The sequence below is a fragment of the Pseudorasbora parva genome, chromosome 5 (assembly GCF_024679245.1).
Source record: "Pseudorasbora parva isolate DD20220531a chromosome 5, ASM2467924v1, whole genome shotgun sequence".
In the NCBI taxonomy this organism is placed as follows: Eukaryota; Metazoa; Chordata; class Actinopteri; order Cypriniformes; family Gobionidae; genus Pseudorasbora; species Pseudorasbora parva.
In genome coordinates, this window is record NC_090176.1 from 39,132,696 (window position 1) to 39,151,899 (window position 19,204).

General features: G+C 38.1%; 1 protein-coding gene across 2 annotated transcripts in view; it reads right to left on the reverse strand.

Moving 5' to 3' along the window:
- The window catches only part of sema5ba (sema domain, seven thrombospondin repeats (type 1 and type 1-like), transmembrane domain (TM) and short cytoplasmic domain, (semaphorin) 5Ba), a 156,007-nt gene that overhangs the window by 39,808 nt on the left and 96,995 nt on the right, over nt 1-19,204 (reverse strand). For both annotated transcript variants that reach the window (XM_067444244.1, XM_067444243.1), the window contains exons 6-9: nt 10,585-10,647; nt 8,241-8,339; nt 7,942-8,155; nt 4,333-4,618 (exon numbers count right to left, since the gene is read on the reverse strand). In XM_067444244.1, the coding sequence (XP_067300345.1) occupies nt 4,333-4,618; nt 7,942-8,155; nt 8,241-8,339; nt 10,585-10,647 (662 nt within the window). The remainder of the gene's footprint in view (nt 1-4,332; nt 4,619-7,941; nt 8,156-8,240; nt 8,340-10,584; nt 10,648-19,204) is intronic.

Consider the following 19,204-nt stretch of genomic DNA (forward strand, 5'->3'; position numbering starts at 1 on the left):
TTATTTTTTTTACAGTGTATTACTATAAAATTCTAGTTAATATCATGATTCTAATTCCTTTAGAATAGAAAAGCCCATACATTAACTATACAATAATGTCACAGAGGAACAATATTGTTGTAATCACTTTCAGAATTAAGTTGTTTCCAGCTGATGAAGGATAAACATAATGAATCCTGTCATTCCCACAAATTTCATGTACAAATACTTGTGGGATGAGTGTGAATCCAATTCAATTCAAATTGACACACATAAATTGAAAGCAAACCCAAATCTGCTTCACTTTAATTTTACCCTAAATTCAGTACTTGACTTCAGTAATTTGGACACTATTCAGCTCCTGTAAGCTAGTGTATGTACAGTACAGGACAATCTGAAACTCCTGTTATTACATTTGTTCTCAATGTGTGAACATAGCTTACAAGTACTCAAAGTTTTACTAAAAGCAGAAGCTAGATAATGAACTTGAGTACAACAGTAAGGGCAGTGTTTGCATGTTTGAGCAAGGTTTATAGTTACAAATATTTGTCAAATAATGCATTCCTAAGCTAAGTCACTGTGCCATTTATTACATTTATGCATGTGCAGATGTGACTTTCACACACATGATGGTGCAGTTTTAAAAGCTGTTGAGGTGTGTAAAAAGTAAAGTACAGAGTTTTGTCCTATAACCCTTTGGAAAGTCACCTACTGTAGCAAATCCCAAGACACGCTTGGTATAACACGCAGCATATGGGAATGAAGTCTTCTCACTGTGAGAGCAGATGACTTTGGAGCTTTCCAACTGACACGTACAGTAGATCACATGCTTATTTAGATGAAGTCATGTTGAGATATGGTGACAGAATAGACAATACGTCAAAAAGCACAGGGCCATTTGAGGTCACCCCAGAGGTTCATAAAGCTGATTTAGACCTAAAGTAGGACAGTACTCAAGGGGAAAATGAAAAAAAGAAAAGAAAAGAAAATTCATTACTTCAGTTTTCAACTTCAGTGAATACCTGCATCGCAGCAAAAAAAAAAAAAAATAATAAAAAAAAAAAAAAAAACACACAAAGAGCCAACTCAGCATCCTTCCACAGCCAGGACTGAGGCAAGATTATTCATAAATATTTTTACAGCATAATATCTGGCCTTGTAAAATATGTGCACTCAAGCATTTGTTTAAAAAGAGTATTAATTATCAAAATAAAATAATTTCATAGTTTATACATTTGTGCACTTACAACTAACAACTAACTAATTGCAACAAAATATACTGTACATTTTTGTATACTTTTATATTTAAATGTAATAAATATTTATATTAAAACATTTGATTTATTATTTTAATCAAAGTTTATTACACAATATTTATAGTTAAAGTATGCTGTTAGGTGTACTGATTTTACAGTTATAGCACAACATCTGTTTCAGAAAGATGAAAAACAACAAAGCAGAATCCCTTAATTCCATCACCTTCATACAATCATAAAAAACATATGCAAGGAATAAACACAAAGCGAAGATTCCTGCTACGGGGTACAAAAAACTCATTTCAAGGTGGATTTTGTCATACTGCATCACAGTGAGCGCAGAGATGCACTTGGTTGTTATTCTGTATTTGTTGTAATTCAGGCATGAAAGTGTATATATTCATGATAGACATATTCATTCACACCCGTGGATCTGTTTTCCAGAGAGTTTGTCTGTCATCATACTAAGTGTCAAAGGGTCTGTTTCACCCTGTTAAGGTCACTGACAGAAATGAGGGTGCTGGCTATTCCTTCAAAAAGTTAATTAAAAAAAAAAAACTTTAAAAAAAGAAGAAGCCTCTTCAAAAAACTTTGAATTATGTCTCTATAAAAATGTCCTCCTTCCTCATAATAAAATGTACGATAGGTCAGGAGTGGCTAAATAAAGGAAAGTGTACAGTCATTCAGTCATATCGCAGAAAATAAACCCAGAAAGGGTCATAAGAAGTTAATAAGTTAATCCTAAATTGAATTAGATGAGAACAAAGAGTGATACCGAGACATGAAACTAGTATAGCTATATAGGGAATCGTTTGCCAGAGTCAATTATCCAGTAAAATGGTCATCATTATACAAAAAATTTGCTGTGATTGACCAGAATCAGGAGAGCCATGCAAAAGGTTTTATAAAAGCATCAAGAGAAAGAGAAACAGTGATTTTAGCACTGTTAAGGCCATTACAGAAAACTCTTTTAGAAAGCCAAGGTAAAAATTCTGTAAAGTGCAACCTCTCATGACTTATTGCTTTTATAAAATGCAGCAACAGCAATTTAATAAAACATATCGATGGTCAAGTAAAATTTATGAACAATAATCATAAAACAGCTGAGGAGTCTGCGCCAAACACCTAAAAGCGTATATATCTGTTACTTTGGTGTGTAGCTTGTTTTTTTTTTTAAGAATAGAAAAGGCCTGTAGATAAAGAAGAAAAAAAGAAAGTCCATTACCTAGAGTAGTTTTCACAATACATCTAATACATATTAGATGGTCGTTACTGTCTGTAAGCTCAGTACGAGGACATATACTGCTTTGACACCTTTAGCAAATTCAATGAAAGAACACACTTAGGCTGCCAATACCTCGGGACAAACTACTACCAACACTTTCAGGCATTTTTGGCTGCTCTCTTGCGTTTTGTCTCACTGCACTCCTCCCATGCCCGCCCTCCTTGTTTTGCAGCCCCAAACCCCAAGGAGGCATTGCTTAAGGTGTTCAATTTACCACAGACAGATGGAGACTCTGTTGTTCTGATTGCATTACCATATTCTGTTCCTACTGGGGCAGTGAGTGAAAGGGGACAGGAAAAGAGACAAAGGAAAAAAAACAGATAAAATGAGTGAGAACGAGACAGAGAGAGAGAGACAGAGAGACAGATAGAGAGACAGAGATAGAGAGACAGAGAGACAGAGAGAGAGAGACAGAGAGAGAGACAGAGAGAGAGAGAGAGAGAGAGAGAGAGAGAGAGAGAGAGAGAGAGAGAGAGAGAGAGAGAGAGAGAGAGAGAAATATATAGGGGTTGTATTGAAAATTATTTGCTGTTTACTACCATACTACTTGCTGTATATCTGAAAAGTAGTAAACATACAGTCCAGCATATTTCAAATAAAATGCAATATAACATAATATGCCATAAACAGTGTGTAAGGTTTGCAGTATACAGAAGTTGAGTATACAATTTTAAAAACACTGCAAGATATGGATCTAAAGAGAAAGAAGTGATTGATGACTTCTTGATGAAAATGTAATTAAAATACTAATTAAGAAAGTCAGTGACCGCTATTCTGTGACAGCTGTCACCATTATTAGCTACAAGCTTACATATCACATTAAAGTCATGTTCTTAAAAGTGACTAGGTTTAGTTAACCTAAAAATTTAAATAATTTCCAATAATTTACTCACTCTCAAGCCATAGATGTATATGACTTCATTTTTTCAGCCAAACACAATAAGAGTTATATGAAAAAATATCCTTTATAATGGCAGTGAATGGTACCAAAAAGCACATCCATCCATCAAAAAAGTAACCCGTATGGCTCCAGGGGGTTAATAAAGGCCTTCGAAAGTGAAGCGATGCATTTTTGTACGAAAAATTATCCATATTTATAACTTTATAAACTATAATCACTGGCTTCCGGTAACAGCCGTACGTGAGTTGAGTTCCGGTGGAAGAGTGACCTCTGAATCAAAGCGTGATGTATTGATGAATGCAGAGGAAATTGAGTTTGTTGCACAGCCCTAATTGTTTGAACCATGAGAGGTGTCAATTCTATAGACTGTAAAAAAATATGGACGTAGTGTCTGTGACGTCACCCATAGGAATCTGTCAAGCCATTCTAAAGTGTAAAGTAGATACAAGCTGCATCATCACACGTCAATCCCGGATAACAGAAAATGGGCAAAGAGGCGGGACGTGGCTGAAGTAAGGCGATGACTAACAGACGCGGATAAATGGCTATCCACCTGTCACTCAAAATGGCCACACCCTTAATTATGCAGAACTTTAATGCTTTATGTAATGTAAACGAATGAGTTATAAAAAAATCACCCCCTCACAGTGTCCATGGAGGGCATATATATATATACAATACATGAGAAAGTGTATATTTTAGATGCCGTAATTTGTCTTTATCTAGCTTTCCAGTATAAATATCCTTATAAACAACACTCAATTTTGTTAGACTTATTTTTTACACATAAAATATATAAAACTATATAATATAAATAATTATTTTTCATATTTATTATATAAATATAATTTAAAAGTACTACATGTCACAAACAACTACACAAAATGATGCTGTTAGAAGACTAAACTTACACATTGGTGGTGAAGATGCCATAGATGAGGTCCTGTTCGGGCAGGTAGAAGGTGCTCTGTAGCTCGTTGTAGTAGAATGGGATTTCTCCCGACCGTGAGCAGTTCAGTCTGGCCTTTGTGAAGGTAGTCCACGTGTCCTCTAGCAAGAAGCGGCCTCCTATGTCGTTCTTACACACCCGTGCCACACGTGAATACACTGTCTTACCGCAGTCGTGCTCCACTGCGTTTTCCCTCAAGAAGAAGAAGGTGAAAAGACCCACATCGTAAGCCGAGATAAAGTGAGGCTCTGAGGGAGAAGAAAAAACTAAGCGTTGCTAAAGACCTTATGGGTAAAACAAGCATTTCAAATGACAGGACTTTCAGTAATGCAGCATAAAGCAGCTTAAATGCCAAAACAATGATTTTACTTTCACACTAAACTGGCCTGCATACCTTTTCCTTGAATTTCTTAATACCACTCTTTCTGAATATCCACTTAGGCCTGCCTTGGACTGGAGAAGAAAACTGTGTGCATGTGACATGCAAAAAAATATTCTGAAGGCACAAAGCTGTCCTGTTGGTCCAGGTGGCACTGGTCTGGATTGCATTAGTCAGAGTTAATATCGCATACTCTGAATAATGTCTCACCCCTAAGGCCTGTTTATTCCCCAGCCCATCCAGTAATGCATGCCATAGATATTCACCTGTAAATAGGCATGACTATAATAACTGCAGGGGCCATCGCAGCAGTTTACGAAAATTAGATTACTGTTACGCTGTGAAGCCCAAGAGAGGCATCAATAGCCATAACTGTTTTTGATTCAATTTTAAACACAATAAATACCAAATCTCAGTGGACACTTATCCAGATACAGCCCAGAGAAAATTCAGCATGGATAAGAAAAAAAAAAGAAAAAAAATTGATATGGCTCTATTTGCATAAACTGACTGTGAAAAAATGATATAGTCTAAACTGGACTGGACCTTTGAGCATTGTACCATGTGCTGGTCACAAAAATCACAAATAAGCACCATTCTACTGTTCAAAAGTTTGGGGTAAGTAAGATTTATTTTTATTTTTTTAAATAAATAAATTCTTAAATTTAATTCCATTAAATTTATCAAATGTGACAGTACTTTCAATTTTTTAATAAATGCTGAACTTTCAATTCATCACAGAATCCTGATAAATGTATCACGGATTCACAAAAATATTAAACAGCACAACCATTTTTAACATAGATAATAATACATTTTTCTTGAGCATGGTTATTCATAAATCTGGTCTTATTTTAAACAACACACTTGCAATTTTGTAATTCAAGAGTCATAATAACTCAAAGTAGAGTGTGTAAACTGGTGTACAGGACCACAGACTGTAAAAAAAATATAGACGTAATGTCCGTGACGTCTCCCATAGGATTCCGATAAGCCGTTCTGAAGTGTAAACTAGAGATGAGCTGGCCGTTGCCATCTGGTCAGGGCGTCATCGGGCGTTACGCCGGGATAACAGAAAATGGGCAAAGAGGCGGACGTGGGCGGAGCCGAGGTGACATGTTTACTAACAGACAGTGGATAAATAGCTATCCACCTGTCACTAAAAGTAACCACGCCCTTAATTATACAGAACTTTAAGGCTTTATATAATGTAAATGAATGAGTTATAACTCATAAGTACCATATCATCTTTTTTGGAAATGTATTTGAAGCACCTGGTACCATGCAAACATACTAGAATATGAAAATGTATAGTACATATTATAAGTGGTGGGTTAGGGTTAGGGTTAGGGTTAGTTGGGTTAGGGTTAGTTGGGTTAGGGTTAGGGTTAGGGTTAGTACAACACTTCCACACAGATCAGGGTGAAGAAAATGGTCAAAGAGGCACGGTGAAAACCAATAACAATGCATTCAGGAACTACAACAATTACTTCTCAGTGACTGTGTGAATTAATCAAGTCATTTTGCTAAGCTGGAATGGGCAGGGTGAGACTGCTGATTTGTGTGAGACTGAACATGACAAGCGGTATTTTCCTTCTCCCATGCTGAACGTAAATACTGCCTCATTTCCACACCACCACTCTATCAGGGGTCCCTGTATGTGTGTGTGTTTATCTGCGGGCCGCAGTCAGGAGAAAACACCAAGCTGGGAAGTGAATTACGAGTCCCAATAAGCTCCAGAGGAGAGAGGAATGTTCTAACAGCCACGATGTTGGGGATGATGATATTTCTCATTGATTCAGAGCTGTGCTAAAACAATATCACATCTCACTTCAGGTCTGACCCCACACGGGCTCAGTGTTAAAGCTCGTTCTTAAAAAGCTCAGTGTTAAAAAAACAAAAAAACACATTCAGTCAGCACCTGGCACGACTGGTAAAATAACAGTCCGGATGGACTCGATTGTGGGCCTTTGAGGTTCATGCCGTTGAGAACTGCCGTTCTCACTGAACCCCAGTCGAGAAACAAGTTTTTAATTCACACTTCATCTCTATTGAGTCTGCATCCAGCTAACACACGTGATTGAAAGCAGTTCACCTTCATTTCAAAACTTTCTTTCACTGATTTTATTCAAATATGGTCAATATCCCGATATCTAATCATGTCCTTAGTCAGCAGGTCAATGTGCATGCTTCAGTAATCACACTTTTTGTCTTTCTCTCTCCTCAAGTGTGAACCTACAGTGAAACTACAGGCCGGCTGGGTGACGTGAAGCGTTGCAGCTGCAATTTCACCCTCTCTCGGCCATGAGGAATAATTACACTGCTGGATGCCTGAACTTTACTCCGTTCTGCCCAATTCTACACTTGCACCACCTTCTCTAACTGTCCTTCTCCTTTCACCTCAACTACTCTCTGACACATCCTCGGTGGAGCCTCACTGTATGACTTACAGACCTGGCATCACAACTTTCTGCTTATTCTTTTTTGACTGTGTTGGATGAATTGTCTGTGGGAAAAGGCAGTGTCAGCAGCTGGGAGATTATTGACACCTTTTGACTTTTTGCAGGAAGTGTGCTGAGTTTCATTCGTCTCCATGTTTGACTGGTTCCTCCCCTGACAGGCCAGGGTTGCTCAAAAAATCTACCTTAGACACATAAGATGTGAGGAGTGTAGCTTTGCTTTTCTCGCTTTTTGCTCGAGAACAATCTACAACTCAGGCTAGGTATAATAGGACCTTTTCACACGCACTTACAGTAGATCAGATCAAACATGGACCAGGGTTATTATCATTCACTAAAACAAAACAAAAATGTACGTACCTTGACAAAAAAAAACCTTTGTTTCAGCTATAGTTGCCAAGACTAAATTTCTCATTTTCATTTAGTTTAAGGTGAAGTACCAAAATAATTCATGTCCGGTTTTTTTAAGAAAACCATCTGAAAACCAAGAGACTTCAGCAAAAAAGCTTTGATTTCCATTTAATCTTGTTGTTGTCAAGGGTAAATGTTTCTTTCGTATGGGGAATGCTATTAGCAATTGAATAAAGTCTCATCACTTTTCATTTGAAGGAGGCAATTTGGCTGCATATTAGAAGGACAGAAAAAAGGAAGGGCAGCAACAGAAATGTTGAAACTTTCCAGACAATCCCTGGAATATGAGACTATCAGACATGAGATGATGAGATTAATGTACCATTAAGCCATTTGGAGTTGTACTGGGCGGTCCGCAGAGGCGGCATTCCTCCTAGGCTGCGGTAGATGACAGGGTCCCGGCCAGAGAAATCAATGACCGTGGCGGCGTACAGCTCTCCGCTTTCGGTCACCACAGCCGTCGAATTATGACGGGGGTCATAGGGGCAACGGGCCACTCCATTCACCCTTTCCAACACTCTGCTCATGTTCCCTGCCTGAGAGAAGAAAACAGCATGGCTCACACACACATTTTAATAAAAGCTCCAGTTGAGACAGCCCATTTAACTGATAGATGCTTACCTCTCTGGTGATACAAAGGGGCTGGAAGGCATTGGTACCACAGGTGATCACCTCTGTCTTGTTGACAAGCAACACACGGATGTAGTTTTGACATTCCACCTGCAGGCGGAGATACACTTGATAGTATGACATGTTCAAATTACTATTGTAATGCATACAATTTAAAATATGTAATTGAAAATAGTATTAAAAAAAAACAGCAAACCTAGTTTTAATTCAATATCATTGTGAAAATATCTTCTGACAACTTTTTAAATAATAAAATATTAGCTTTCTATCCATTTCTATGTTTTAGATTATTCTTAGCTAAAAACACAGTTCTTTCAAAAATATATATGTGCTCATTAATGTATATTTACTTCTTTCAAGTAATAAAGTATTCTCGTAAGTTTATAATATGCCATTGAAAATACATACGGGTGAGACGTTTGAATGTTCGAATGCCGGTCGCCATGTTGACCCTCCATCTTGCAAGTACATTAGCCAAAGAGGGCCATACCCGTAAATTCAAGCTTCGCTTTTCGCGTTTTAACACTCGATGTAATTTATGTGATGGCAAATCTGAATCTCATCAGCCATTATTCCAGTCTTCAGTGTCACAAGATCCTTCAGAAATCATTTTAATATGCTTATTTGGTTCTCAAGAATAATTTCTTATTATAAAAAGAGTCCTGCATATATATATATGGGGTGTAACAGTACATGTATTCATCCCAGACCATTACGGTTCAGTGCATACAGTCAGATAACGAATACGGTCAGTCAGTGGCGCGACCCACACTCCAAACCAGAAGACGGTACACACTAATGCAATGCTGTTTTCTTACACAACTGGAAAAAGAGCCGAAGTAAAAGAGATGCTGCACCTTTTTCTTCTCCTCACTCATCTTTCTGTGATTTCTGATGTGTAAAATCAAGTCTTTCAACCAAACCAATAAGTTTGAAAAGAGACATTACATTTTACCACGCAGCATTGGTCAAATTTATTTTTTATTTGAGGCAATCAGGAATCCGTTTTATTATCAGCCCTACAAAAATGATGACCTGTGCAAGAGTGAATTCTAGTGCTTAATACACTACCAACTACCTGAGGGGGGACTAAATACTGATGGATTTTGGCACTACTGTCTGTTCAAAATAAATTAAAAGAAATGCTTTTTCCTGTTGTACTAAAATTATATCAAACCGTGACTCTAAAACCAAGCTATGTACCAAACCATTCTGTGAATTCTGTGTACCATTACACCCCAAATATATATATATAATTTTATTTTCAGGATTCTTTGATGAATAGAAAATAGAAAAGAACCACGTTTTTTTAAGCAGTGTTTGTAACACTTTAGTTAAATTTTATTGAAATTTAAATTTACAGCAATACACTTGCTGAGTAAAACTTGATCTTCCTATCCTACTGACACCAAACTTTTGAACTGTAGTGAAAAGTGAAAAAAAAATCAGTTCATCCAAAGGGATTTTTTTGGGATTCTTGCTCAATCCTATCAGAACTGCTTCCATAATAATATTATAAAGATGATTATCATTCCTTTATTATGTTATGACAAAGGATGCTAATATGCCATTCCGAACGTATCCACTATTTCCTATGAGAGCACTTTTTCATCACCAAGGAGTGTGATTTCTTTAGCTTTCATGTGTACTACAATCCATAAATAATCCCATCTAACACTGGATCAGCAAGTCACAGCATCAACCTTCTTGTGCAGTTGAGCGTAAAAGTGACAGCAATTCAAACTGGATGGGATGTGATAAGCACCATAATGTCACTGAGGCATAAAGCCACGCAGCTTAAATTAACAGTTAAGGGACTGTTGTTTGTGAGGTCTATTTGTGATGAGAACTCCCACCACGCAGGTTGTTGTAGTTCATCACTCACTGAATAAGTGAGTAGTAGTATCATTCTGGGAAATTCTATAGTTACGGCAAACTCCATATTCCTAAAACACTAGGTCATTTTCATTCAACATCGTCAAACTCTTGAAATAAACTAGTTTTCGAGTTGTTTAAGAGTGGCGGTGAGAACCGGTTCTTTACAGTCATTCTAAAGAGCCAACTCTTTTCTTGAAATCCTTTAATAATTGCAAAAACACTTTTTCCTGCAACGTTTTAATCTTAGTGGATGCTTTATTTTGCCTTTCACATGTGGCGAATGATAAGCTCAAAGAAGAAAATACTGACCTTTGGGCTTTAAAAATACTGAATAAGTGAGCTAAACATATTGCCCTCCCACAAACCTCAACAATGCCCGACCTCTCTGGCCAATGGACTATCAGCATTTTGTAAGAAATGTGCCTATTCAACAGAGAACCTGGGGGTTTAAAGTTACCTCCGTCTTCCCTTTGCTTTGACAGGACCTCCTGGTGTCTTCGTCTGGGCCCCATTCCGTTGCCTAGGAAACCAAAATAAACCCCCAAAAAGTGACTTGCTGTGATTCGCAGTTTCCCGGCAGCTGTTTGCAATAAAGCAGGTTACGCAACTGTTGATGATAATATTGCATTTAGCCATATGCATCAAAGGACATTAACCTTATTGTGGTGTTTATTGTGTAAACAGCATGATAAGTGGGCCAGCGGCTTAAAAGGGTGAGGTAACTAGACAGTTGGAAGACCAGATGCAATTTGCATGTAAATACCATCCCCAGTCTCATTCAAGCATGGAGACCTCGTCGTCTTCTCTTTTTTTCATCAGCACAAGCCACTCCATTTTCCTCTGCCCAATTATGCCCCCTTAGAGCTGCATGTCCAGCCAACAATAATAGAGGCAGCACTTAAAAACTGCCATCCTGCTGTCTTAAGGTGGGCATATGCACAGTAACACAAACATACTTTTACAAATGACCGCCTTTATCTCTCAGTTTGAGATCCAATGGGTTTCAGATCTTGACCTAACTCTAAATATAGTTTATTTGTCTGTATGTCCCACTAAGAGTAGGAGAAGGTTTGCAGGAAACACTAACCATAAGAAACCCTTCAATGTGGAAAAGCAGATAAAAGCTGTGGCTCAAGTGAACCCTGACTGGTGGGACTGAATCATAATTCAAGGACAGAATATTTGAACCTGGAGGAAGATGAGATGGCAAAAAAGTAGTAAGAGAAAAGGTTGACTTGATAACATAAATGTAGACATAAAGTTAGTGTGCTTGAGAGAGATTCTTCCCACAAGCCAATTAAAAACAGTAAATATAGCCAGTAATGTATTTAGACTTGATTAAAGTAGGATTTTTCTTTTGATTTAAGTGAGACCCTGGTTGAAAAAGTATTGCATAGTATTGCATCCTTCATATCCCCGAAAAGTCTTTAGTTTTATTATATATATAAAAGAAAGATAGGCTGTACCAAGTCTTTCCGAAAAAGAAAAAAAAAACGGTTGGAGGTGTATCTTGTGGGCGGAGTTAAAGAATCACAGGTGTGTGCAGCTATTGCATGAGAGCATCTGAAAGCGGTGACACCCTCAAGCGTGGAAAAGAAAACGTTACCCTAATAAACCATGGCTATCAATCAGATTCAACTAATACATATATGATCCAGAATCAGATCCGGAGGCTGAAATAAATTGAACAGGAGAAGCAGCAACAGCAGGACGCCCGTCTCTGTGGTATGTACTGTATTTAGCAGCTTGTCAACATTTGTGTGGGTTTACTCGTGCTGTAAAGCTGATGATAATTCATTAAGGAATTAGTTTCTTTTTTCCCCCCTTTATGACATCAGCAGCATCGATTTCCATTCATTAACAACGTATAAAAAAAGCTCAGGAACTAATGTGCTAATATATATATATATATATATATATATATATATATATATATATATATATATATATATATATATATATATATATATATATATATATATATATATATATATATATATATATATATATATATATATATATATACATATATATAAATATATATATGGGCTTAACTACAATACATGAGTGTGAGCAAATAATGCAAGAATTTCTAACCATGTACTAACCATACTGAGAAAATAAAACTTCAATGGTTAGATATATACATTTAGCCATCTCCTTGCCAAGAAGTTAGTACACCAAATCTGTCAGGTCTGACACAATGCCACACAGATCTGGTGCTCTTTTGTTTGTATTTGCATTCATGTGTGTTTCAGGACTGAAGCATGTTTGTGATGGATGCCTAAGTGGTGAGTCATCGTTCAGGTCATTAACATCTTGTCTGTGAGCCCGTTTTCTGGAAAAATCCGTCAGCTTAACCCTGACCTTAGCCACGGCAGTCCCTCTCTTCACACCACACTGGAACAATGCCAGCCCTCCAATGCTATTCCCAAAGACTGTTTTGAAGAGGCAGGCTGTGAAAAGCACACTGTATGCCATGTTTGGCGAAGGTTTGAATGTGAAGCTGGAAACCCTGCCACCGTTGAGGGGCCAGTATCCACTAGGCAATGGTGGATGGTTTTGGGCAAGCTTTTCACTGGTGGGAGGTTTGAACCTTTGAATGATAAATTACCTCTGACAAGCGTTATGCCAAAGAGAATGAGGTCATATATAGATTAAAAGCAAGCAGAGGTAATGACGTAATTGTTCGTTCATTAAGCCAGAGATTTCCAACCGTATCTTATATCTCCATAACCGCATCAATATGGCTCAAGCATCGAGTCATAAACACCAAGTGGAAATGTGATATGTCTTATACCATAAAAAATAAATTCATTAAAAACAATTGTTACAATATTTCACTTGGTTTTAAAATATATTAAAATAAAAAATGTTAAAGCTATACTATGTAACTTTTATGTCCGCTAGAGGGTGTCTATTAAAAAAAGGCGTAGTTTGATGACGGCAGGTTTGAGTGCAGAATCTTGGGACATGTGGTGTTCACCTCACAGCCGTTGGAAAAGAATCGGGATGTATGACTCTGGCAGAAATCATATTCATGGATGCAGTTATTAACGTTACTTTAGTATGAAGCAGAGCAGGACCGAGTGTTGAGGAACTGAGCAAGGCCGCTGGAGCATTTTTTACGTAACACGCAGTTCGCGAGAGGCGGACTTTTATTTTGACGGGACACAGTCGCCGGCGCCATTTTCACTTTTCTGGTCATGAGTATGAGGTAACACAGCTCTGTATATCATATTATAAACGTTTAAGGGTGTTTAAAATGATGCTATGACGTTACTCTGTGCGTTCGCTCAGCAGCTGCTGTTAAACTTGAAAACGCGCTTCTGCAGAATAAAATCGGAAACTGAGGGTAACGCAGATATGACGTAATTGACCAGCGACTCCCTCAGACGTCCCGGCTCCTTGGTTAGAATAGCAAATTTCTCACAATTTACAAATAGTCTGGGATATAGTAAGAACTCAACTGAACCAAATATATATCACTGGCTGGTGGTTTTTGGATATTTTACTGCAAAAATCCTACATAGTGCACCTAATGTTATTAAAAAATCCTACATAGTGCACCTAATTAATGTTAAAAATATAATGTGATATTATTATAAACAAAATATTATTTTGTTTCATTCTAACATAAAGTAAAAATTAAATAATAAATAATACAGCTACAACTATTCACATTTAAACTAAAAACAACTGGTACTGCAAGTGAAAAATAGACTCATAAGTAGCTTACTCTCAAAATGGAGCAGTGTGAATAAAATAGAGACATATGCTAAGAAAGACAAATGACAGGTTCACATCTCTATGATGCTTGAATAACAAACTATGCACTATAAAGTAGTCCAAAATGCACTTTTTTCCAATTGGAATAGCTGTAAAACTCCCTAAAGGGTCAAAAAGATGTCAAGATCACAGATGAGCATCCGTTTCGTCTACAAAGCTGTCAAAGAGAAAAATCACAGTGAGGCATGTGTGCTTAGACTGTGCAGTCTAATGTGGCTCTGCAATTGGATCTCACTGGTCTAATGAGGCCACAGCATCGTGTATTTGCACTAGCTCAGAATTCGCTCCACTATTTGTGGCATAATTACTCAAACTTCATCTGTTCTAATAATGGTGGTGGCACCAAGCGTCCTGCCCCTGGCATCCTCATGAAATACTATCATGAATTTTTCATGGAGGGATAAAATAGTTGGGATTTATTTATACATAAATTAGAGACACACAGAAACAACGCTAGGCAAGAAAATGCATTCCATTCACTTCAAGTATTGAGGAAATGCTAATACTGTACAAACACAAGATAGGGCAGGACGGTGGAGAATTACAGTTTGCAGGCTGTGTGCTTCCGTTGATAAGGCAGTTGTCTTGGTGGCACATTACAAATGTTATAAATGAAAAGCATAATATGGGACAATGCACCTGTCCTCAGGGCACCTTCAAGCACTTTTTACTTATGACAACATTTTCCTTCAGTCAATTGAAAATGAATCTTCCCATAATATGGTGTGACAAATTCATATTTTAAAAATATTCCTCAAATATATCTATATATGTTTCCTATGAATTTATAATATGAAAAATTTGAATAATTGAAACATTTACACAGCACAAGGGATCGTTATGAACAAATTGAAACCCATTTTAAAGCAAAAGGCTCAAACTAAGCTCAAACTTTTCTGGCCTTTTAAGTACAGACGTGAACACTTTTTTGATTTCATGTAAACCCATGTATTATTTTCATAAATAATACACATTTTTAAATGTAATACTAGCCATATTCCAACAATATTCTTATACTGTAAAGTATCTTCTTAAGCATCCACCTCATATAAATAAAAAATGGACCAATTAACCTTTAACACAAAGCCTGAAAGTTGCATTTGTGTCACATATGTGCAAAAATAAACAACAAAAATAAATTCAAACAGTAAAAAAGTCTTAATTATTATTATGTTTTCCATTGAACATTTTTGGATACAAAATAAGATAAACTTACTTAAGAAATGTACTTAAAGTATTAAGAATTGTCCTCTAGAGATATATGTAAAGTTTATTTTTCTAACTCCGCTGGAAAGTCAAGTCTTATCTTTCACAATTTCGGTTCTGAGGTAATTTGTTGTTTTTAAGATGTTAACATATATAAAAATTCTGAATACTAATACTTTCAATGCAGGACTTGAGTTTGTATGCACTCGCTTCCCTCCAAAACTTTACTGGTTTGGGTTTTGAAAATGTAATTTGCATACTCATTAAGGAGGCCCCTGATTAAAGTGAGGGCTCCTCCCCCATCTTGCTGGCTGGAGGTGCGAGGCTATCCGTCTCATTGGCGGATCTTCAAGGTCTGTGTGCTTCAATAGGCAACCCGAGGCACCACCCTGTTTTGTCCTTTAACGGAGTGCCCTATTCAAGTAGCCCCATCCCCATTTACCACCGCCCTCAAAGATGTGACATGACTCTCAATACCTACGCCTCATTGTCTAAGAACGCTGAACCTTACACAAGAGGGCGCAGATCCGCACTCTACCATCTTGGCATTGGATCTACCGCAGCCGTCTCTCTCTCTCTCACTTCACATTCCAGCACACCCTTTTCTTCCAGCACCATATTCCCCATTAGAAAAACAGAGCCAGTGTAGCATGGGGGTGAACACTCAACTCTGTAGACCTAAATAAGGGTAGTGCATGGCATGTGTGTGCCCAGGACATGCAAATAAGGAGCCCTTTGAAGGTTTCCTAGTTGTGCCGTCTGAACACATTTACTTTAAGCTAGAAAAACAGGATGAGAAATGAAGCAACAGGTCAGTGTCTAATGCATAGCTCTAACAATGTGCTTGAACTACAGCACCGGGATTTAAGCATCATTGCATGCACAGTAAGGGTGTATGTGGATGTGAGTGATGGCTTTTTGAGTGAATCCAAAAGCCTCAGCGAGTTATGAAACTCCCAAGCAAAAGACAAATGACATGACCAGCTGAGGCACTATGCAACCGCAGTGCTTATCTGATACAGGTTTGAGCGTCCTTTTAGGCATAAATCTCAATACATTTAATTCGATTTATCCTTAAATATCTAAATATTATAAATATCTAAATATTTTCTGGAAAAAATATTCTAACAACTTTGCTTTTTTATCTCACTGGAAAACAAAAGGTTCTCATTAAAGGTGCACTATGCAACTTTTCCGTCCGCTAGAGGGCGCCTATTCAAAACAAAGGCGTATATTAATGACAGCCAGTTTGAGTGCAGCATCTTAGAACATGTGGTCTTCACCTCACAGCCGGTGGAAAATAGGACTCAGGCAGAAATCATGTTGATGGATGTGATTATTAACGTTACTGTAGTATGAAGCAGAGCAGGACCGAGTGTTGAGGAGCTGAGCAAGGCCGCTGGAGTGATTGTTAATGAGATCAACAATACAAGCCCCGTGATCAACTGGCCTTTTAATATGATGGGACACAGTTGCCGGCTCTATTTCTGCTTTTTCGGTCATGAATATGAGGTAACACAGCTCTGTTTATCATATTAGATACATTTGAGTATGTTGAAAATGATATGCCACTACCTGCCTTCTAGAAAATCATCCCACTACCTGCTCTCTAGATCCCATCCCCTCACACCTTCTACAAGCCATCTCACCTACACTCTTACCAGCACTCACACACATCATCAACACACATCTCTCTGCACCGGCATCTTCCCTACCACATTCAAGCTGGCTCAGCTAACCCCACTGCTTAAAAAACCCACATTAGACACATCACTTGTAGAGAACTACAGACCTGTTTCTTTCCTCCCATTCATAGCGGAAAAAAATAGAAAGAGTTTGTCTAATCAACTGGACAGTCTAATCAACTGGACATAAACCAGTCAGGTTTCAAAAAGGGCCACTCAACTGAGACGGCATTATTGTCAGTTACTGAAGCCCTGCGGATGGCAAAAGCTGCTTCCAAATCATCAGTCCTCATCCTCCTTGATCTATCTGCTGCCTTTGACAAAGTGAATCATCAGATTCTTCTGTCCACCCTCTCATCACTGGGCATCACAGGGACTCCACTGGTTTGAGTTCTATCTCACAGGTAGGTCTTTTAAGGTTGCCTGGAGAGGAGAGGTATCCAAAACACATCAACTGACCACGGGGGTTCCTCAGGGCTCAGTGCTTGGACCTCTCCTCTTCTCCATTTACACGACATCATTGGGACCCATCATTCAGGCACATGGCCTCTCATATCATGGCTATGCTGATGACACACAGCTCTACCTCTCATTTCAACCAGATGATTCGACAGTAGCTGCACAAATCTTAAGCTGTCTGGCGGATATCTCGGCATGGATGAAAAAACATCACCTGCAGCTCAACTTAGCAAAGACTGAGCTGCTTGTCTTCCAGCGACCATGCAACGCGATTTTACCATCCAGCTATGTTCATCTTTGATTACACCTTCAGGGTCGGTCAGAAATCTTGGAGTAATCTTTGATGACCAGCTGTCCTTCAAAGACCACATTTCAAAGACAGCTCGGTCAGAACATTTAGGTTTACGTTGCACAACATCAGGAAAATCAGACCGTTCCTTACGGAGCATGCAACACAGCTTCTTGCCCAAGCCCTGGTAATTTCTAGACTTGACTATTGCAATGCGCTTCTGGCTGGACTTCCATCTTGTGCAATCAAACCGCTGCAAATGATCCAGAACGCTGCAGCACGTCTTGACTTCAATGAGCCCATAATGGCTCATGTCACACCTCTTTTCATCTCTTTGCATTGGCTACCACTCGCTGCCCGGATCAAATTCAAAGCTCTGACTCTTGCTTATGGATCTTCTACAAGCTCTGCACCATCATACTTAGACTCGCTCCTACGAGTCTACACCCCCACCAGAAGCCTTCAGCTAATGAGCGAAGGCTTGTGGTACCATCACAGAGAGGCATGAAATCCCTCTCCAGAACTTTTTCATTCATTGTTCCTGGTTGGTGGAACGATCTTCCGTCCTCCATACGCACGACAGAATCACTCGCTTTATTCAAGAGACAGGTAAAAACTCATCTCTTCCATGAGCACTTAATCTTATCACAAAAAACCCTCTAAACTCTTCCTCCAATACTTTCTTTTTTCCTTCCCTTTTCTGGTTTTTGCTACTCAGAGTAGTATACAAATCTTGGTATTTAGGGCACTATTTGCGTTTCTTTGCCTCTTCTTGACAGATCGCTTCCTGTACTCCTGAGTTGTAATTTGTTTTGGATAAAAGCATCTGCTAAATGCATAAATGTAAATATGACGTTACTCTGTGCGTTCGCTCAGCGGCTGCTGTGTTGTTGCACACTGCTAAGAGTAAAGCGCTTCTGCAGAATAAAAGGAAACTGAGGGTAACGCAGATATGACAAAATTGACAGGCGAATCCCTCAGACGTCCCGGCTTCTTGGTTAAAATAGCCATTTTCTCACAAATTACAAATATTTATGAGCATTTGGGATATTGTAAGTACTCAAATGAACAAAATAACACTGGCCTAGTGGTTTTTGGATATTTTACTGCAAAATAATACATATTGCACCTTTATGAAACTATTTAACAGATTTAATTTTTACAATATTTTTTTTATTTTACAGTATTTGACAAAATATCCTTAAAACGTAATAATGTAATAATATTTTTAATTTAATAAGAATGTCTACTTCTGCTTTTTACACTTTTTTATATCTTGCAGTATTTTGCCTCATCTTCATTACCATTGACACATTTTTAAAGTCTTTTGTTAACAAACATTTTGTAACAAGACTAATGATGGGTACAAATGCCTGCTGCAAGTCAAGTGAAATCATTTATTTTTTTCTTTAAAAAGGCATTTCCCGCTGGGTTTCACTGCTGCAGTCTCCTTCCACTGTCTATATGTCACAAATTAGCTCACCAGTGACAAAGACTGCATAAATAATTAAATCTGGGCAAATTGCAGAAGGAAATTAATCATGAGTGGGTAGGATGAAATCAGCCCAGATTCATCAAACTCTGAGGTCAGAGAGTTGAAACTTGCACCTTGGGCAACCGCTGAGTGATCATATCAAAAAGAAAAAGCT